Source organism: Sphaerodactylus townsendi, linkage group LG06 (assembly GCF_021028975.2).
Source record: "Sphaerodactylus townsendi isolate TG3544 linkage group LG06, MPM_Stown_v2.3, whole genome shotgun sequence".
Taxonomy (NCBI): Eukaryota; Metazoa; Chordata; class Lepidosauria; order Squamata; family Sphaerodactylidae; genus Sphaerodactylus; species Sphaerodactylus townsendi.
Genome location: NC_059430.1, coordinates 40,522,273 through 40,545,097, shown reverse-complemented (window position 1 = coordinate 40,545,097; position 22,825 = coordinate 40,522,273). Strand labels below are relative to the sequence as shown.

The 22,825-nt window shown below is 40.6% G+C and overlaps 1 protein-coding gene across 5 annotated transcripts in view; it reads right to left on the bottom strand.

Annotated features, from left to right (window-relative positions):
* TNRC6B (trinucleotide repeat containing adaptor 6B) overlaps positions 1–22,825 on the bottom strand; it is a 154,138-nt gene that overhangs the window by 88,489 nt on the left and 42,824 nt on the right. For 4 of the 5 annotated variants that reach the window (XM_048501031.1, XM_048501033.1, XM_048501032.1 and 1 more), the window contains exon 1: positions 7,084–7,288. The exons of the other annotated variant lie outside the window; for it this stretch is intronic. In XM_048501031.1, coding sequence (XP_048356988.1) covers positions 7,084–7,088 — 5 coding nt within the window. In that variant the 5' untranslated portion in view covers positions 7,089–7,288. Of the gene's footprint in view, positions 1–7,083; positions 7,289–22,825 lie in introns of those variants that run through there. 5 annotated transcript variants of the gene reach the window in all.

The following is a 22,825-nucleotide window of genomic DNA, read 5'->3' as shown; positions in this document are numbered from 1 at the left end:
TTCCCTGGGTGACCAATGATCCTGAGTGAGGAAGTCCTTGACTATAACCTCCCATCTGGAGAGGCCTGCAGGCTTGCAGGTGTGAGAAGAAGAAGAGTTCGGATTTATACCCACCTTTCTCTCCTGTAATGAGACTCAAGCTCCTGTCCCTTCCTCTCCCCACAACAGACACTTTATGAGGTAGGTGGGGCTGAGAGAGTTCCAAAGAACTGTGATTAGTCCAAGGTCACCCAGCAGGAATGTAGGAGTGCAGAAACACATCTGGTTCACTGGATAAGCCGCTGCCACTCAGGTGGAGGAGTGGGGAATGAAACCTAGTTCTCCAGATTAGAATCCTTGGGATCAGGCGCCACACAATTTTATAATCTTATTGTTATGTATATTGTATTGATGCTGCTAGTTTTATAAATTTTGTAAATTGTTTTAACTTGCTCTAATTTATTTTAGTTGGTGTATTGTTGGTTTGGCCATTGTATGTTTGGCCCAGTGTACACCGCCCAGAGCCCTTCGGGGCTGGGTGGTTTATAAATTTGACAGACAGACAGACAGACAGACAAATAAATAAATAAATCCACCAGCTCTTAACCAGTACTCCACGCTGGAAGGGAAAGGAGTTTGTAAGCCACCTAGAGTCTCCTTACAGGAGAGAAAGGTGGGGTATAAATCCAAACTCTTCGTCTTCTAGTCCAATTCAGGGAACCCCTGAAAAATTAGGGATTTAGCCTCCTCCCTCAAACACTCCTGAACGAATAAACAGAAGTCAGGTGGAAGTGGGGGAGAACCAGATTTGGTGACATTTACTTCTGAGGAGGCCAGTATGGCTGCACTGAAGCTTGCATATTCAAGTCTGCTGGAGCCCTCGGGGGTCTGGAAATGGCAATCTGGAGTTGAAGCGGCCATTTTGTGTGGACGCAAGTTCTTGGGGTGCTTTTTTGCTGCCGGAAGCAAAATGGGTGGAAAGGTTTCAAATACAGAAATCTGTAGACTTCTCTCTGTGATATACCTCTGAAGATGCCAGCCACAGATGAAGCAAAACATTAGGAACAAGATCTACCAGACCACGGCCACACAGCCTTCAAAACCCACCACAACCAGTTGAATCTGGCCGTGAAAGCCTTCTACAATAAACTGATAACTGATGGAACTTCACCTGAACATGGTGATACGAAAATGGCACTTCAAGCCCATTTGAAAAGACAATGTTCGTCATGCATTCATAGGGAAGTGTTTCAAATGCTGCATAATTTATTTCAGGGAAAAGGGTTATTCACTGTGGCTGTAGATGTCATAACAAGCTCCAGCTAAGACGACGTTCATAAACATGACCTGTCACTATGAGTGCACATACACCTTCCTCCTTCCATCAAATGAAAAGTACAACTGAGGATTCCGGATTTGAAACAACCTCCAGTTCCTCTTGATTTATGAATGCCGACTCCAAGCTGAATCAGTCTGTTTACTCTAATTCTGGCTTGTGAAAAGTAACAATGATTCAGTCAGATACCTGTATTTGACATGGGAAACCAGGAATCCTTAACTGCACGGAGAATGGGGGAATGGATTGTGCACAAGCATGGCAACAAGCTTTTACTGATATCCACCTTAAGTATTAAATTGGTCAGGAGAATAGTGGCTTATGTATATTTTAAATAAAAGTACCAAGTGCATGCTCATGATGCTTTCAAGTTTATTCATTGCTTTAGCTACTATAGTACAAGAATGGCAAAATACAATAAGCTAGTTTTTTATGCATGTTGAGGCAATATGGAAATCAGCTGTTAAAAATAACAAGTGAGGATGGTAAAAGAGGTCGACAGTAAAGGATTCAATTAAAAACGAAGCACAAGGATGGGACTTAGTAAATATGTCGTGAATGACATGTTTTGAAATCACATGAATAAGGCTAGTTCAAGCATTCAAACATGGTATCTTTCATGAAATGTCAACAGAATTTATGCTAAACCAGGGGTGGGGAACCTTTTTTCTGCCAAGGGCAGAATATTTAGAACATTTATTCGCAGGGTTATTTAGAACATTTATTTAGAACATTTATTTAGAACATCATTCGCAGGCCATACAAAATTATCAACTTAAAAATTAGCCTGCTACATTTGGTCAAACAATTAATTAACCCACCCCCAATGTGATGGCTGGAACTGCTTCTCTTTGGTGAGGCTTGAGGTGTTAGTTGTATTGATGATATTGCTACTCACAACTGCTTTTTCAGGTTTGAATTTTGAATCCCACCTGCGGTTGCCTTGGCAGGACCAGACCAAATGATTCTGAGGGCCTTATACAGCCCTTAGGCTGAACATTCCCAACCCTGCTAAACAGACTGCTTCAAGTAGACTTTACTGCTCAGGGAGAAACTGAACCAGCTGTTTTACCCACATGTCAGCCTAACATTCACATAGCTTGGAAACACCATCACAAAACAGAGCTGCTGATAACATATCAAAGAATATACTCTGATTCAGGTGCTGACTGTAACACAGGTCCACCAGAAGAACTGCCTAACACACCGCAAGTTCTATTTATGGTTCACTTTGACCCAGTTTCCATGATGGATGCTGACAAACTCCTGGGATCTGTCAAGGCCATTACTTGTACTCTGGACCACTGCCCATCCTGGCTTCTAAAATCAAGAAAAGATCACATCAACCAATCGTTAGTATTTATTATAAATCAATCATTAACTAAGGGCACCTCTCCTCAAATACTCAAAGGAGCAAATATCTGTCTGCTACTAACCTGCACCCCCATCTCTACAGAAAAATGATGCAGCCAATTATTGCCCTATAACTAACCTGCCTTTCCTAGGCCACATGACTGAGAAAGTCAAAGAAGACCAAAATTCAGGTCTTCTTGGATAACTCATCTGTTCTAGATCCATCTCAATCTGGCTTCAGACTAGGCTATACGATAGAGATGGTTCTGCTGGCTTTAGTTGATGACCTTTGTCTGAGTGTAGAAAAAGGACAGACTTCCCTTTTGTGTGAACAGGACTTATCTGCTGCCTTTGACACAGTGGATTATGTCATCTTGTTGAGGCTCCTGGAGGCAGAAGTAGGCACCAGGGACTGTGCACTGGACTAGTTCAAATAATCTCTCATTAGACCAGACCCGAAGAATTGATGCTGCAAAACAACCATCGGTGTGGGATCTATCCTGTGAGGTTAAGCTGGATCCTATTATGAAATTTTGCATAATTTAATATGTCATATCAATTACGTTTTGCTTCAGTTCTGTTTTTTAGACTTCTGGTTGGTTTTACAACTCAAATGCTATTCCATAATTTACTGATTATCTGTGTAATCCACCTTGAGTCCCAGTGAGAAAGGTAGAATATAATGTGAATAAATAAATATGACAAAAGATCTCTCCCTTCTACAGTAGGCCTGAGAAGAGACAGTCAGATTTCATTCTATTGCCGTACACTTTTGTTATGAAAGATGTCCAGTTAATATTACTTGGTCTAAGGAACAAGGATGACCACTTCATTAAAGTAGTATCATTTTAAGAAAAAACCTAAAGTGGAGGTCACTAGGCACTTAGGACTTTCCTTGCTAAAGGGGGGGGGGGGAAGGTATATTCTGGACTATGAATTGTCAAGGATTTGCGAACTGTCTGCCTACAGACAGATTTAGGGCATTGTGAACTCTTTTGGAGGAAGGATAGAGTTTAAAAAATATCCATTGTGATTATTTGCATCTCCAACAGGGGGCATAAAATGGCTATTTTCATATTCATTTCTGTACCAAAAGTATGCATCAAATCTCCCTCCAGTTAAATGGGCTCCTAATGTAGGAGAATGGGGGGGAACAAAGGGAAATGGATACATGTCTGACAGAATGGATAAAAGAAGAGGAGATTATCTGATGAGGATTTTTTTAAGGCTTTTGCTAGGGACCTAAGTTTTGTGAACCATAAAGCTTATGCAACAATATTTTTGCTGTTCTTTAAGATGCCACAAGACTCTGTTCTCAGGCTGCACCACAACTACTGTGGAACAATCTTAACAGTAAAAATATGACTACACACAAGTAAATCTTGCTCTTATAGCCTTTATTTACACCCCAAAACCTAAGTAGTCAAAAATAATACTGTAATAAAATCAAAATATAACTAAAACCATAAGTAGAGGGAAAGCAACAGTGACAAATTATAACCATATAACTACAGAACAGAACCTCCATACCCTCCAGCAGCAAGTGCCAAAGGTATTTGTGACCAGGTTCACCCATAAGAGGTTTTGCCTAGTGCCAAAAAACATTAAAAAACATACTAAGGGCACTTCATAGGAACATTTTACAGAGACTGCAATTCCCTCTGGTCATTTCCCATCTTGTGGCAACGCTACTCAGATAAGGGTCCCTAATAATGTCCATAATGAATGCAGGAGAAGGTGGTGCTTAAAATTAAATTGTGGTATATTAAACAGATTGAGCTAAACGTTGAAAAAATAACTAATCAGGTTAAGCATTACAACTGACACTATTAGTTGCATGCTGTATTTATTACTGTCAGCATCCCAGTAGACTCCACTACAAGCAAATCAAGATAATCAAAGATGTGGGAGCTGCTGCCACTCAAAGAGCCAGTGTGGTGTAGTGGTTAGAGCACTGGGCTAGGATCTGGGAAAACCAGGTTTGAATCCTTACTCCACCACAGAAGCTTGCTGGGTGATCTTGGGGCAGTCATAGACTTTCAGTCTAACCTATTCCACAGGGTTGCTGGGAAGATAAAATGGAGAATAAAATTATGTAACCTGCCTTGGGTACCTATAACAGAGAAAGGTGGGACATAAATGAAGTAAATAAATAAAAGTGCACTAGGATCACCTTCAAAGTTCATACAGGAGATCTTGTACATCAATTTATATTATTCAGTTACCAGAACTGTATGTATTTAGTTCTCACATTTAAAAACACTATGACCTTAACCAAACCCAAATACCAGTATGGAGAAACACTGTTTGGCCAACTATTTACCAACCTTGCTTTTGAAAAGTTCTGAACATTTACAGTTCAACCCTGGCATGTTTTTTTAATTGATGAATTCTACCTCGTTCCATGGTCTTGCTTTCAAACAAATGTTCATTCAGAATACACATTGATTTCAAAATGTGACCCCCTCCATTTAAATCTGTTCATCCTTGCCATTACAACGTTTCTCTTAAACACATGTTAATCGGCAACACTGCAACATATTTCCTGATCTCCCAAAAGGCAACCATCATTTAAAAACAATTACAGCATAATTTTAACAGAATAAAATAGAATCACAAGACATAAAAATACTCTTTTACCTGTTAACCCTCAAAATGAAGCCAACATTGAACTGTTTAAAAAGCAGAAGAACCGTCATGTTACTTTCTTAAAAACAAAGTATTAAGAGTCTTGCAGTATCCTAAAGATTAACAGATTTACTGTGGCATAAGTTTTTGTTAATTAAGACCTCACTTTGTCAGGTGCATGAAGTATTCCATTCAGCTGACAGAGAAATTTATGCACAAAGCTACAAACAGGAAGAGAGGGGATTACAACAGGTCAGAAAGTCCAGTTTCCCAGGTCAATATAAGGTGCACAACACCATAGTACAGCATTTTTCGAGTAGAACACCCACAAGATGTATGTGCAAACACATGTCTATACAGTATATATATGTGCACAAAATGAAGAAATACAACCATTTTCACTCAGATCACAAACACTGCAGTTTTTTCCCAGAATACCACATAGCCCACTCTTTACAGAAATGGAAATCTCGTTTATACTAAGCCAAAAAGCTGGTGGGGCAGGACAGTTTCTTCTTAATTTGTGTTGTAAACAGTAAGAGTGAATTCAAGGAAGCAAGTAGAATAAAGTGTATACAAATGAAAGGACTATCTCTGGTAAATTTATCTCATCACAAAAATTCAACTAGCTGCACTGCTTTACTACAGAATCACAAGCAAAATGAATGCAAGGCATTTCAGAGAGAGAGAAAATACATGACAATCAAAATGTACATTGTCCTACTCAATTCCACCCCACAGAGAGGTGCATTACATCACATTTTCACAATGCAGGGGGAAGGGCTTGCCCATAGAAAGCAAGCTTTACAATGATCTCCCGTTGCTGTTCTGCTTCCTTTGGAGGGACATACAGCTTCATTTTGAAGGAACAGAATCTGAAATCCATACAATATACCTTCTTTATGCAGCTCTATGAACATTTATTTACAACAGCATAAACTATCCAACCAATAGACTAAAATTCATATTTCACATCTTGTTAGAAAAGCCAGATTTTTAAAACTTAAAAGTAAGACGGGGGAAGTGATGGAGAAAGAACGTGGTTATAGCAGAATGCCATTTCTAAACTAGCACTAATTATTTAGGCTGCCTCTTCTGAACTCTAAATGCCATGTTTACAGGATATGACCATTTGGTTTAAACTGCAATCCCAATGAAATGCATCTGGTTACATAGAAAAGGGGGAGGGGAAGCAAACTGGGGGGGGGGGGGCCGAAGACATCCGCACACAAGAGAACGTACATCAATATTCACTTCATGGTAGATTACAAACCACAGAAATCTTCCACAACCCTAAACAGCTTTGAAAAAGACGCTGATTTTAAAGGATGTAAATAGCAATGCTGCATTGTTTTAATCTCTGGAAAGTATCGGTTTATTATAAAAAAAAATGCACCTCCCCCTTCTCTGTCCAATCCTCGTAGCAAGAAAGAATGCAAGCCCATTTAATTTATGCTAATTTTTGCAGCAGATTTAAAAGCCTCAAGACTGTACAGAGGATAGACAGCATGTGAAAGAACCTTAGGAAGAAAATGAAGATTTTAATATATCCAAGGACTTTAAGCTAGTTTGCACCCAGGCAATGAAAACGTTTAAATCCGCTGAAAAATATGCCACGTATTTCTCGTAACGATTTCTTCTAAACCCTAGCAACTGACTTCCACCCAAGATCAAAGCGATTCAGAATTCCTCACGCTAAGCAATACATCCTTGGTGAAAACGGTCAAATTAATCGTGCAAAAAAAAGAGAGAGGAGGTTTTAAAAGATCGGCTACACAATTACTAACCTCATAAAGTGCAACAGTGCTTAAAATCCAGCAAGTTGAGGCATACAAGGTAAAAATGGAAATGAAGGGATCCCGAATTATTTTGCCGTATTTCTAATTCTCTCAGTTCGAACTGTTCAAAAACCAGCAGAGACTCCGTCGGCCATTTTGACTTGAACTCGCTCTCTCGCTCTCTCCCTCGCGCGCGCACAACCTCCCTCCCTCTCGTCTCTATAAAGGAAGTAGGTTTTTGTGACCTTCAAACAGAGGCGGGCCACGTGACTCGGGGACGCCATCAATCAGAAAAGGGGGTGGGGGTGGGGAAAGCCATACCCTGAAAGCGAACGCAGTTTTTCTTTCACTAAGAAGCGTCGCTGTTCTTTAATCACTCGCCTGTGCAAGCTACGGCAGAGCTCCTTTTCCATTCTTTCTCAGCTAAATGTACAATCGAGCTCTACATTTTGCAATAAAAATTTAGTCAACCTTTTAAAGTTCTTTCTCATGGCATGACACCGGCTGAATTCTCAATGTCACATTCTGCCCATTAAACTTAATCTTATTCATTTGTCTCTGCGTCCTTTCTACCTAAAAATCTAGGCTATACCAAAATTCACATTATGAGGAGGGGCAGGGAACGAGAAAGGCGATAAGAGGCTTCTGTTTATTTAAATGTGAACAAAGGCAATCATTGAACCCATGTAATATGCAGTGGTATGAATGTACTATACAAAGTAACCTTGCAACTGCGCTAAAATTTGTACATTCTTACTTCTATGCTGGAGCTACTCAAAGGTAAAATTGATTATTTTAACAGGGCTTTAGTGGTAAATTGCATACTACTTTTATTTGAACACACACATATATAATTACAAGCTCCAGTTCTCTTCAGAGTTCAGCTTCCAAAATTCTCATCCAAGGTATCAATTACTTTATAACACTGTATACAATATACAGTCACTGCAGCATATACAGATTGTCATTCTACAAATGTACACACAAATGACTGGAAATATGAATGTATTCAGTACTAATACATGAATGCTAAAGGAAAAGACAAACGATTCTGGGGAATGTTCTAGGACAGGTACACTTCAAACAGAGGAGTAGGACCTCCACATCACTTTGTATAAGAAAAGCATCAAAATATACCCAGCATTCTCCTGTGATTTCATTAGTGCAGTGGATCAGTAGTAGACAACAGCTACTTTCCAGGAAACTTGATTCACTGTTGGTCTTTTCAATGAACCCCCTCCCACCATGATTTAGATACTTTATTAAATTGCTTACACACCATCACAGCTCTAATCCTTTAAAATGTTTTTTGATGATTATGGGAGTATTGTGTAATTTCATTTGCACTCAAAGCAAAAAACTAAACAAGAACCAGACTGCATCACAGAACTGACCAAAGAGCTCCACCCCATTCTCCAAAGGCATAGCCGTCCAAGCACCAACCTCAATTTTGACCACACTGAAGAAAATTATGAGTTGTCTTTGGAACAGCTGGACATCATAAAAGGGATGTATGGGGACTATGTCTGTTTAAAACTGCAATTTTATATATATCCTAAGTCATCTATGTACTGTATCATATTATGATGACAGTTACTAACAAGTTCATTTACTTAAGAGTGTAGCCCCACCCAGCAAAAGGTTCAAGGCAGTCTTTCTGGGCATAAAATCTTATTAACAAATTATAATAAAAGAAAAAGTTATTCTAACCTCCAAAATCTAGTCTATATAACACCTACCATTTCTGAACGCTGATTAAAATCACAATTTAGGCAAGATGGGGGTGATGGTGGTTCCATAAGTTAAAAAAAGGTAAAAACCACAAAATGCACCCTTGCTATGTGTTAATCTCAAACTGTAATATGGAGAAGGGATCTAGTCTCCAAGGCACTTTAGCTCCTAGGTGTTTTAATTTTAGTTGGGTGCTGTGTGGTTTCCAGGCTGTATGGCCGTGTTCTAGCAGCATTCTCTCCTGACGTTTCGCCTGCATCTGTGGCTGGCATCTTCAGAGGATCTTCATCTGAAGATGCCAGCCACAGATGCAGGCAAAACGTCAGGAGAGAATGCTGTAGAACACGGCCATACAGCCCAGAACCACACAGCACCCAAGTGATTCCAGCTGTGAAAGCCTTCGACAATACATTGGTTTAATTTTAACTGATCAAAGGCAGCATCTTGAATTCTGCACAAAAGTTAGTACAGAGCATGTGCAGTTACTGGAAGCGAGAGAGATGCAACATATCCCAGATAGAAAGTGAACTGCTGAAAAGTCTCTTCAGGGCAAAAATACAACAGCCTCCATGGGGAACACACTCAAAGCATACTATAACAGAAAAGAACCTCTAGCATATGTAAATTAAAGTTCTGGTGTGGTTTGATATCCCACAAGAGCTATCAAGAGTATTTGTAGAGAATGAAATGAGCAGGCAATACATTTCATTTTTAAAGAATCTTAATTCTATTCTCACCTTCCTTTGGAATATCAAATATCACTACATTCTAATCCTTGGCCCAGGAAAGATTAGAGACATGAAGTCCTAGGGGAAAACCCCCAGAAAAGTTGGGGAAATAACCCAGTTTCCCCCGACTCAGGCTTTTAAAAAAATCAACAAACTGGAAATTTGGGAGAGTACTGAAAAATTGTTTATATTTTCTCTTTCAGCATGAGTAAAATGCTTTTAAAGATGGGCATGCTTTTAAAGGTGGGCATACATTTCTTAAATCCAAGATGCACTTCTGCATCTAAAAGGATACCAAATCTTCACGAGGAGAACATGAAACACTTTCATTGCTTCTCAAAAGTTGCAAGCCTTCTGTAGTTATTTTGACTTGACATGGTAGATCTTTTCATCTCTCCCACAACCACTGTAACATTTACTCACAAACCAGGTAAAAAGTAGCTTACTGACCTACCTTGTAGGAGGGGGAAAAAAGATCAGAAGGAGGTGGGGGAAACTGCACCACCAAAACATCAGAGGAAAAAGGAAAGTTTCATTCGGGGCATACCGGTATAAAACTGAGCTCCCTCTCAATTGCTGCCCTCCCAGCCAAAGTCAGTGGAGCACAGCCATCCCCCAGTGAATGGGCAGGTAGAAGCAGTGGTGGGTGACAGAAGCAGCAGCAAATGGACAGAAGCAGCAGCAAATGGTGGGCATAAGCAGTGAGCAGCAGAAGAAGCGGTGAGAGCAGGCATGTGCCAGACTTTCTCTTTCACATGCTTTGGTTGTGAACGAAAGGATAATAGGTGAATTTCCTGCCTTCTATAGAGCAGAGGGTTAACCTTGGGAATAAAGGTAGAATCTGGCTCACATACCACCTTGTCTTTATGGAAGATGCAGAGACCTTTCCTGGCTGACCAGACTCTCAACTGTGAGACCCTCCAAGATGAAATTCTTGCTTTTAAGAACAAGGTCTTCATGTGAACCCACTTAAGTGGTAGTTCTCTTGGCAGTTCAATGGGAGCCTGGGTGAGAGTGAATAGAACCATGTGTAATCTCCACGTAGGAAACCAATGGGCTACTGGGGGGCTGTCTATGCCACCCCTTTGAGGAACAAAATGACATGTGGATGTCTAGTCAAAGGAACTCCTGCTAGATATAGCAACTATGGTTGCTATAGCTACCACCTGACAATGTAGTATGGAGGCCATCAAAGATGGAAAGACCCCATCTTGAAACAGGCTAAGAGCTGTCCCAACCCCAGGTTTAAAGGATCAAACTTGCCTTGATACCAGTTCACAAAGACCTTCCACGAAGTGAACATCTTTCTGGAGGCCAAGATGGTTTCAGTCACTTCTGGGGCATAACCAAGTTCTAGCAACATGTTCCTTTCAAGAGCCACACAGTCAGATGAAACCAATCTAGATTTGGATGCCAGACTGGACCTTGTTGTAGCATGTCCTGGCTCACGGGAATAAGCCAGGCTCTTACACTGAAATTTCCACTAGAGATGGGAACCAAAGTCTGCAAGGCCATTCCAGAGCCACAAATATAACCAGGCCCATTCCAGACATACATTCCTCAGTGCCTTTGCTATAACTGGTAGAGGCAGTTATGCATACATCAGTCCCTGAAGTCACAGGTGGATCAGGACATCCACTTGCTTGGATGATGGCATCACATGCACTAGATGATTGGAAGGCCAAGGTGAAAAGACCCACCCTTGGAACCCTGAATCTGTACATGCTCAGTTGAAAGGTGTCTCTGTCTCTTTTATAGACTACTCATTCTCATCCATGGTTTGTTTGCTCAAGCAGTCTGCTTGAGTGTTGAGGGATCCCTAGATGTGATCTGCAGTTATCGATTGTATGTGCATTTTGGCCCATAAAAGAATGCAGACAACCTGGACCCCTCTTTGTTGATGTGAGACTTGGCTGATGTGTTGTTGGTTCTGATGAGGAGATGCTGGCCCCGGATTGATGAATGAAAGTGTAGAAGCACCATATTGATATCCCTGACTTCCAAGACACTGAAACTCAGTTTCTTTTCCTCCTTTGTCCAGATTCCCTGGAATGGTTGCTCTTGTAGGGATGCTCCGCAAATGATCAGATTGGTGTCTGTGAAAATCTGTATTGTATTCTTCAGAATTTAAGATGGTACCCAAGTTAGGTGCCTGGTCTTGGTCTACCAGATCATGCTTTGTTTGACTGAAGTTGTTAGGGTCAATGTCCTGTCCCTGTTTCGAGTGAGTGCTGACTTGTGGGGTCGCAAAAACCACTAGAGAGGTCTGGAGTGCAGACAAGCCCATGGGACCAATTATGTATATTAAATCATAAATCTCTCTAAAAAGGCCAGGGTCTTCAACTTTTTCAATTTGTCTCTGGAGATATTCTTGGCCAAGCTCAAAACCTTGTTGACTTTCTCCTCTGGAAGAACTAACATGTTCTTTTGGGTGTCTAAGGTGACTCCTAGATGCTGTAGCCTCTGTGTCAGAAGGAGGTTGCTTTTGTCTCTGTTCAAAAGGTAACCATGACTTTTCAGTGTCTGCATAATCAACCAGTAACTTGGGGCTTTTTGGGTAGGGATGTCCACTTATTCAGGCTCCCAGCCCAGAGAGATTTACCAGACTTGATATCTTTTATATCTGCAGATTAATAACTATTTCTGAAAGCTTTTAGGAATAGTTATTAATCTGCAAATATAAACGATATCAAGTCTGGTTGACAAATGGCTTGCTTATCTGTATGACTTTAGCTGAAAAGAGAACATCAAATAAAAAAATAGAAGGCAAAAAGTTTATAGCAGCTGGAAGCAAGCAATTGATTGGATATGGGTCGGTGTGGGCTGCATATAAACACAGCATGCTCCTCTATGAGTCAGTTTCCATGGATTTTGGCTTGGATTGTAAATGTGCAGGCCAAGCTTGCCACTTATGAGTAAACAATAAAGTATGCAGGCTGTGTGCTATAAAAAAATTAAACTGTTTCACCATTTATGAGATGCTTAACCTTGTTCATTCACACACAATCAACATTCCAAGAGCAAAGGAAACATTTGCCTGCTACTAGAATAGCAATACAATATTCACCTAAAACTGTGCTTCTAAAGTCATAAGACCTAGTGAACAGTCTAGGAATGAAAGGGTAATTTTTTTTTGGTCAGCCTTCCTTCCACAAACAGCTCTAAAACAAAAGCAACTGTGCTAACACCACATTTATTGCAATTTGTGGCATTTTGAAGTTAATGTTCTGTTCCCGCTAGAAAGTCCAACCGACCTCAGATTTCTGTAGTTGTGTCTAAATTCAACTGATGAGTACTTAATAAAAGTTAAATAAAAACTCTGATATTTTGAGTCATTGCGGATGAACCTTATCCTGTCACAATACACAGGGTTTGATCTTTTGATCTTTTTGTTTATGCTGTTTAATTTAAATGCAAGACCTTTTCTGAAACCATCCAAAGTTTTGGGGTTGATGTCATCAGTATGCCAAGGACTCCCTGCTCTTTCAACAAACGACCACAAGAAACAGAGTCTGTGCTGAGCCTGGATACAAAGATAAAGAGGCTGAGGGAGAACAAAATGAATCCAGAGAAAACACAGGCAATTTCAACTGGCAAAGTGAATACTCAGAAAGACATGGTTTTACCCACCTCAGATGATACAAAGCCAAATCATACTGTTTAATTATATTATTAGATCCTATGGTGTTATCAAGAAGAACAAAGAAGAATTTGGATTTATACCCCACCTTTCTCTCCTGTAAGGAGACTCAAGGTGGCCTACAAACTCCTTTTCCTTCTTCTCCCCACAACAGACAACTTGTGAGGTAGGTAAAGCTGAGAGAGTTCCGAAGAACTGTGACTAGCCCAAGGTCACCCAGCAGGAATGCAGGAGTACAGAAACACATCTGGTTCACCAGATAAGCCTCTGCCACAATCCGGTTCTCCAGATTAGAATCACCTGCCCTTAACCACTACACCACGCTGGGTTCTCAGAAGAGATCCCAGGGACCCAAGCACCTACCCCCCATCTCTACTTTTTGAAGCCTACCACTGGGGAGGATGAGAGCATTACAGTGGACCCCAGTCCCAACTCCCACAGCCACTCCAGAAAGATACCATGGTTGATGGTATCAATGGCTGCTGAAAGATCAAGAAGCATAAGCATAAGCATTTTATTGTCATTGTGCATGCACAATGAAATTTACAGCAGCATTCCTCGATGCACACAATTTCAGACTCATACCCCATCCTCACTTTCCCCTTCCTCCACCCATCCCTACACAGCCCCAAACACATCAACACGAAATATCAACAGGGACAACTTGCCTCTGTCCCTCTCCTGAGAAAGTCATCCATCAGGTCGACCAAAGCTGTCTCTGTCCCAAACCCCTGCCTGAACCCCAACTGACATGGATATAGAAAATCAGTTTCATCCAAGTGTGCCTGCAGTTGCACTGCCACCACCTGTTCTAAAACCTTACCCAAAAAGGGAATACTGGCTATAGGGCGACAGATGTTAAGATCTTCTGGGTCCAGGGATGTCCTCTTCAGGAGGGAGTGCACCACTGCTTCTTTCAAGGCATGAGGCACCTCCTCACTCCCTAAAGAGGCATGACCACCTCCTGGACCCCCCACTAACTTTAATTAGTCATGATGTCCTTAATGCGCTCATCTGTTTTTTAAATGTCAACCAAGCTACAAAGATGATGGGAAAGCAGGATATAAGCAGGATATAATGGTTTAAATAAATCAATACCTTGACATTAACTGACTTATTAGAATATAATTGCAAGAGGGGTTGTGGGCAACAGAATACAAAAGCTGTCACAATAGATGAAGATGCATTCTTGCTGTCTCTGTTAAAAGACACAGTTTCAGGAATGCCACAACAAGGAGTTCTAGAGCTCTGGCGAACTTTAATGTAAATGAATTTATTCAGAGGAACAAAGTGTTTTTGATATTTAGATTGGTTAATAGCTCAGTCTAGGAGGTGAATACTTGAATATCAACAGGAAACACAGGGGCTTTTTGGTGTTCCTTCCAATGGGAGGAATGGAATCATTCTCTATTGTCTTGTCAGATTCACACTCAGTCACACTCACCTTAGGCAACACAAAAAGAAAACCAACAATTACTTTTAATGGCAAAAATTAACAGCAAATACAATGGGGATTGTTGACAGTGCCAAAATATGGACACATCTTTCTATCACATGTAGTGGTCATCCAAGAAAGCAAGAAAATTCTGGACAGATGAAATGCAAAAGATTTTTAAAATTATGTTTGTGACGGACTCTAAAAGTAGGTTATTTAAACGATTACCAATACGCCAAAAATGTATAATGGATTATTCAAATCTATCGTAAAAACAACAACAATAATAGGAATGCAGAAAGCAGACAAATGCCCACTTTTTTTATAAGCTAATGTAGATGAAAATAAGCCCAACATCTATTGTGTAAGCACTGTAATGAAATCTAGCATAGAAACATATCATTAGAAATTATTACATAAACTTCTACATAGAAGTTATTACATGAAGTTCTATACATAGGTGTCAAATTTACTAATATATGTTGTAATAATAATACATTCTTTAAATGAAAAAAACTTTTAATGTCACCAGTGCCATATAGTTCAATATTTGTTCTCAGCGATATAAACAAGTATCCCATCCAAGCATCCCAAAATGTTCAGGTAACAGATGAAATAGAGGGCGGGAGGGTGTTGGAGGGTTAGAGGAAAACAGAAAAGAAGTGGGAAGTTCTTGTTTCATCCTCACTGATTACTAATAGCAGGGGGACTACTACCAAAATATGTCTAGCTACATGGGCCAGCAGTCACAACCCTGCCCACTTTAGATTAAAACTCAGCCTAGTACTCTTGGGTAATCTCAGGGTTTCCCTAGAGGACACAGGCAGTGCAGAGGAGCGAACGACTTTTAGCCTGTCCCTGGAAAGCGAGAATCACACAGAAGACAGTGTGTTACTTAAAAGATTTCTGATTTGCAACCCATTACAGGACAGCATGATTGGGCCCTGTGAAGTTATACAACAAAATCATACCTTTTCCGGTGGTAGATAGTCCATATCCACAGCCCATATTATAGGGCTTTAATTACCGCAATTTACTTAAAAACACAGTCTCTTTAAGGCAATTGGCAGTCACAGTTGGAGCTGTTTTGAGCTGATATAAACTTTAGTCTTTGTTTCTATGTAGCTGCAACACCTAGATTCTTTGATTTGTATCTGACATTGCAATTGTATTATGTGTATATATATGAATTGGTTTCTATGAATTAATAAGATTTATTTGTGCATAAATTACAGTACTTGGTTACTTTTATCCAACTGGTACAGAATTTTTTGCTGTCCTAAGTAACTGAGTGGCAACAACTCTATCAGCTCCTGCTCTTTCAAAGAGAGAAAAGTAGATTCTAACCGTGTTCTCCTGAGGCAGAGTGTCCTTGCTTCCATTAACCAGAAAACGTAGAGGACTATATTTTTATGTTACCCAGATATGCATGTGAGGGGCTCATCTTCTATCCTTATGAAAGCACTCATGGACTCCCTGGAGTACATTAAAAGTCAGAGGAGCCCAAAACCCAGGCTTGAAAAATACTGCCTTAATCTTGGCATTATTTTCCACTACAGCCCAAATTTTTATTTCAGTTTATATCAGTTAGTTACAGGTACACTAGCCTTCTAAGCAACCAATTCCTTGAGCAGAAAGCAATTATTTGCAAAAACAACGTGGTGTGCCAATCTTGTAACAAAGAACAGTTCATTGGGGTAGTAAAGACTGGAGATCTAACTCATAAAATTTACCACATCAAATTTATTCTGCCTCCTAAGGAAATAAACAACCAACCACTGATGTAAACCTATACAAAAGTTTTATAATAAGTTGTGGAGTCAGTCCAAAAGCTCAAGAATGAAGAGATTACCCACTCTGTCAAAAGGCTTGTAACTACAGTAGCTATGGAAGGAGACAGACACTGTAAAACTAGCACACCTGCATATTTAATCCAAATTAAACTGCATGAACACATTACTGTATATTAAAGCCAAAAAGGGGGAAAAAACCCTTGCACACATAGAGAAGTTGTTTTCCCTATCCCAAATTAACGTACTACTACCTGAACTGTAACCGCCAAGAGACATACATATGAGAAGACAAGATGGGTTTTTGCTAAGAAAGACTATTTCCCAGCACGACACTGAATTTTGTTCGGTTTTTAGGGGCATCTTAGACACCTGACAGATACCCTAATTCTTGGCATTCATTGCCACTAAAAGCCAAATACAAGATAAATCAGCAACAACTGCCTATAAAGGTCACCTCAACGCTGAACAGTTAATGTTTGTTCTACTTATCTATGCTAAATCAACACAATGCTTTTTTCTATGCACATCATCCTCAGCCTGTGATAATACAACAGAGAGAATGTTGGGTGCCAACTAATACTGAACCAGAGTTTTTCATATTTTAATCCAAGTTCCCACTTGACCACAAAATGGATAGATTTGGACAATCATCATAGTGCTGTTCAGATTCAACAGTTTCTTGTTTTCACATATACATGCAAGGAAAGAAGCAAGTCTCAAACTCAAACGTTTGTGTTTCTGATTCCATTACCCCACAAGAAAAAGCCCAACCTGGAGATTCCACAGTTATTTGCATACAAGATCCTCTTGGGCACTGAACCTTTTTTTTGGTAGAAGAGGAACAGAACTATCTGAACAGCTTCCCTCTCAGTCTAATTCACAACACTGTTACAAAGAGAAGAGTGAAATTGCTATGCACCTAGAAATGGCCTTAAAAATATGATAGGTCTGGTCTATCCATGCAGTAGATAAAAATGGTACAATGGACTGAATGAACATACTTCAAGGAGACAAATGTTCCACTATATTGGAAACTTCCTGCAAATGGATAACCAGCACAGATTTAGAATTCTCTCACCTGCAAACTGAAGCAATGCAGCTGCTTCTGCTCCCTCAGTATTCTACCACCTGATTGTCCTACATGTACAGATTAGGCCTCAGACAGTCTATATCATGTGATCGCCAAGATTTCCTGACTTGTGATTCCAGTATGCAACGCAGGACATAAAAGTTAATCTCTGACGGCATTGTTGATACCTTTACTGTCCCTCTCGGTTCCTCTCTTTCATGCTGATTCATACATAGGTGTGCACTTAACCTAAGGGATCTAGTTAGCTACCCTACATCAGGTTGTGTAATCTCTGGATAGAGGTATTCCCAATAACAACCTGGATTTGTTACAGGCACAATACACAAGTGTTCTTCCATTTTAAGGTTTTCTTAAAGCATAACTATTTTGCATTTTTCATATTAACTCAAATGAAAATTATATTATCCATCATTGTTATGTAGATAATTAAAGGAGAGAAGTTACATTTGCCCATAAAAGTATCTTTCCCAAAAGAGAAGCAGGTCACAAGCCAGGAACCCCTTCTAAGAAGAAGCGCTCAATCGATTTAACCGTCCATATTCATAAGATTTTAAAATAATCTCCTAACAATAGCTAACTGTCCCACTTGGTAATGGCACAGATCCTTGGCTAACTCATTCTATTATAATTTCAAACACCAAACAAGGTTATCTGTACTTGAAATGTCTTCTTAAAATATATAAAAATATTAGTTCATTCTAGCTACTTATTATTTTAAAGTCTATTTAAAAATAGCAATTACCAGTTCCTCATACATATTAATATATATTCAGTCCTCGACCAATACAACCCATGTTTGAACCATACCTTCACTTCTGTGAAGTTCCAAATCCTTGCCATTCTCAAATACTTCTGCACCTGGGCTTCAAAAATAATATCTACTGATATATGTTAAACAGCTTCTAATCAACAATGGGCCATATAATTGCGTGACTTCTGTTTGTTGCTCCTTTCCAAGGCTATTCTATTTTATTCTGGATTTGAAAGGGGGAATCTGTCTTTCAAAATGTTTTGGTTCTAATAATGAAAGCCTTTACTGTCCACCTAACATTCAGGGTATGCCATATTTTTTCCCCCTGGAATGATGCAGGTTAGGGCAGAAGGAATGTAAGTATCTCTTTCTGTCTGTAGAATTTGGAGTTCACTTTGGGGCAAAAGGATGGATTAGTCCTAAGAACCTGTTTACCCTTGTAAAAAAAGCAAAGGAATCTGTCAACAAGTCACTGAGTTCTGAAACCCTCCTGGCAGAGGTGACTGCTACTAAAAGTATCGTCTCTTCAGCCTGAAAAACTTTAGAGGAATGTCTTGAATAGGCTTGAAGGGGGGCTTGGTTAGGGCTCTAAGAACTGTGTTGAGCCTCCAGGTAGAAAATCCAGTAATCGTATGCTTGTCCTTGGAAGAAGCTCCTTTTAGGAACCTCCGGACATAAAATGGGCTCTAGGATGGGGGTGGGGGGAGAAGGCCACCAGAGATCCCCGCCCCTCCCTCCTCCCCTGCAGGAATCCACCCGCACACCAGCCTCCATCTGAGTCCCAGCCGGACTTATCAGAGGGCAGAGCTCTTCCTTGTCACTAGGTGTGTGGTCCTTTGGGTTGGGGGCAGATTGGTGGGGAAAGGGGAGGCAGGTACCAAGGCTGGTACCTCTCAACCGATGGACATGCAGGACAGTCCAGCGCACCCACTGGTTGAGGATTAGTCATTGTGACATTTACTGAATTATACAGGATAAGATTATGGCAACTGCTTATAACATGGACTGTTAGCTCACTTGGTTCTTCTCTTCATTTATGATCTGGCCTACCGATGTTTTGTAGATGGAAAGGCTTTCATAGTATGGCTAAGCTTTAAGCGAGCAAAGAAGTATATGGATGCTGTCAGACAAAAATAAAGCTATAGAAGGTTTCCATAACAACCTCTCATTTCCCCTCAAATATTGCAGTGTCCATGTGAGGGGAAAGAGGACCCATTTCCTTAACATTTCTGAGCTGGCTTCATGTCAGTTAGTCTATACTGTTATTTGTTACAAAGAGTCACAAGAATATTCCCACTACAGTGAACTGAAAAACTCTGCTCCCTTTCCTTGTCTGAAATATAGCAGCTACCAAGACTATGGGATTTAGAGGTAGAAAAGCAATTAGACCAAGCTGTACCAGACACAAGATAAAATAGGAGGAAAAACTGAATATCTTTTTTTTTTAAGGAAAAGGTTAAAAATAAAAACTTTCCCTAAAACCAGTCAGATGGTTTATCAGAAGTCATACCACTTATGCCCAGCAGTAACTTTTTGCACCTAAGAACATAAGAACATAAGAACTAGCCTGCTGGATCAGACCAGAGTCCATCTAGTCCAGCATTCTGCTACTCGCAGTGGCCCACCAGGTGCCTTTGGGAGCTCACATGCAGGATGTGAAAGCAATGGCCTTCTGCTGCTGCTGCTGCTCCTGAGCACCTGGTCTGCTAAGGCATTTGCAATCTGAGATCAAGGAGGATCAAGATTGGTAGCCATAAATCGACTTCTCCTCCATAAATCTGTCCAAGCCCTTTTTAAAGCTATCCAGGTTAGTGGCCATCACGACCTCCTGTGGCAGCATATTCCAAACACCAATCACAAGTTGCGTGAAGAAGTGTTTCCTTTTATTAGTCCTAATTCTTCCCCCCAGCATTTTCAATGAATGCCCCCTGGTTCTAGTATTGTGAGAAAGAGAGAAAAATTTCTCTCTGTCAACATTTTCTACCCCATGCATAATTTTATAGACTTCAATCATATCCCCCCTCAGACGTCTCCTCTCCAAACGAAAGAGTCCCAAACGCTGCAGCCTCTCCTCATAAGGAAGGTGCTCCAATCCTTCAATCATCCTCGTTGCCCTTCTCTGCACTTTTTCTATCTCTTCGATATCCTTTTTGAGATGTGGTGACCAGAACTGAACACAGTAGTCCAAGTGCGGTCGCACCACTGCTTTATATAAGGGCATGACAATCCTTGCAGTTTTATTCTCAATTCCTTTCCTAATGATCCCCAGCATAGAGTTTGCCTTTTTCACAGCTGCCATGCATTGAGTTGACATTCCCATGGAACTATCAACTAAGGCACCCAAATCCCTTTCCTGGTCTGTGACTGATAGCACTGACCCCTGTAGCGTGTATGTGAAGTTTGGATTTTTTGCCCCTATGTGCATCACTTTACATTTAGCTACATTGAACTGCATTTGCCATTTCTTAGCCCACTCACCTAATTTATCAAGGTCCACTTGGAGCTCTTCGCAATCCTTTGTGGTTCTTACCACCCTACATAATTTGGTATCATCTGCAAACTTAGCCACCACACTACCCACCCCTACTTCCAGGTCATTTATGAATAAGTTAAAGAGCACTGGTCCCAAAACGGATCATTGGGGGACACCACTCCCTACATCTCTCCATTGTGAGAACTTCCCATTTATACCCACCCTTTGTTTCCTGTTCCTCAACCAGTTTTTAATCCATAGGAGGACTTCCCCTCTTATTCCTTCATTGCTCAGTTTTCTCAACAGTCTCTGGTGAGGAACTTTGTCAAAAGCCTTTTGGAAATCCAAGTAGACAATGTCCACTGGTTCCCCCTTATCCACATGTCTGTTTACACCCTCAAAGAACTCTAGTAAGTTTGTAAGTCAGGACTTGCCTCTACAAAAGCCATGCTGACTCTTCCTCAGCAGGCCTTGCTTTTCTACATGTTTAATAATTTTATCTTTAATGATAGATTCTACTAATTTACCAGGAACAGATGTCAAACTGACTGGCCTGTAATTTCCTGGGTCCCCCCTAGACCCTTTCTTAAAGATTGGTGTGACATTGGCCATCTTCCAGTCTTCAGGGATGGAGCCTGATTTCAGGGATAAGTTGCATATTAATGTGAGAACATCAGCAATTTCATGCTTGAGCTCTTTAAGAACTCTTGGATGAATGCAATCTGGGCCAGGGGATTTGGTAGCATTTAGTTTATCAATGGCTGCAAGAACTTCTTCCTTGTCTACCACTATCTTCGCTAGTTCCTCGGATTCACCTCCTAAGAAGCTTGGTTCAGGTGCAGGAATTTTCCTCACCTCCTCTTGGGTGAAGACAGATGCAAAGAAATTCATTCAGCTTCTCTGCAATCTCCCTGTCATCTTTTAGCACACCTTTTGTTCCTTCATCATCCTAACTTGGGCCTACCGCTTCCCTAGCTGGCTTCCTGCTTTTGATGTACTTGAAGAACTGTTTGTTGCTAGTCTTGATGTTAGCAGCCATCGTTCCTCATAATCCTTTTGCCTCCCTTACAGCTAACTTGCTGCTCTTTTGCGACGATTTGTGTTCTCTATGGTGTTCTTCATCAGTTAATTTGGACTTCCATTTTCTAAAAGACATCTTTTTTCCCTAATAATTTCCATAACCTCCCTTGTTAACCATGGTGGCTTTCTTTTGGACTGGGCGCTGCCTTTCCTAACCTGTGGAACACATTTCCAGCTGAGCTTTTTAAGACTGTGTTTTAAATAACCTCCAAAGCACCTTGGACATTTTTGACTCTCTTGATTTTCCCTTTCAGCTTCCTGCGCACTATCCCCCTCATCTTTGAGAAATTTCCCTTTCTGAAGGCAAATGTAACTACATTAGTAGTTGTCACTTGTTCGCAGGAAGAGATACTGAATCTGACAGCATTGTGGTCGCTGTTCCCTATCGGCTCAACAACACTGACTTCCCGCACCAGGTCCTGGGTCCCACATAGAATTAGATCTAGGATCACCTCTCCCCTGGTTGGTTCTACAACCATCTGCTCTAAGCCACAGTCATTTAGCATATCCAGGAATGTTCTCTCCTTACTATGACCTGAACATGCATTTTTCCAGTTTATGTGGGGATAGTTAAAATCACCCATTACCATGACATTTTTGCTTTTGTTGGCCTCTCTAATTTCTTTTTCCATCTCAGAATCCTCTTGTGCACTTTGGTCAGGGGGACGATAATATATTCCTACTGTTAAACTATGCTTCACCCCTGGTATTGATATCCACAGTGCTTCTGTAGAGGAATCAGCTCCCCCTGCATTGTCTATTTTATGTGACACTATGCTCTCTTTGATGTAGAGGGCCACCCCACCCCCAATACGCTCTGTCCTATCCTTCCTGTAGAGCCTGTAGCCTGGTATAACAGCATCCCACTGGTTCTCCTCATTCCACCATGTCTCTGTGATGCCCACTATATCAATGTCCTCCTTCAAAACTCTGTACTCCAGCTCCCCCATTTTAGGTTGAATGCTTCTACTATTAGCATAGAGACACTTGTATACTCTGTCTCTGTCCCTAACCTGGGATTTATGTGATT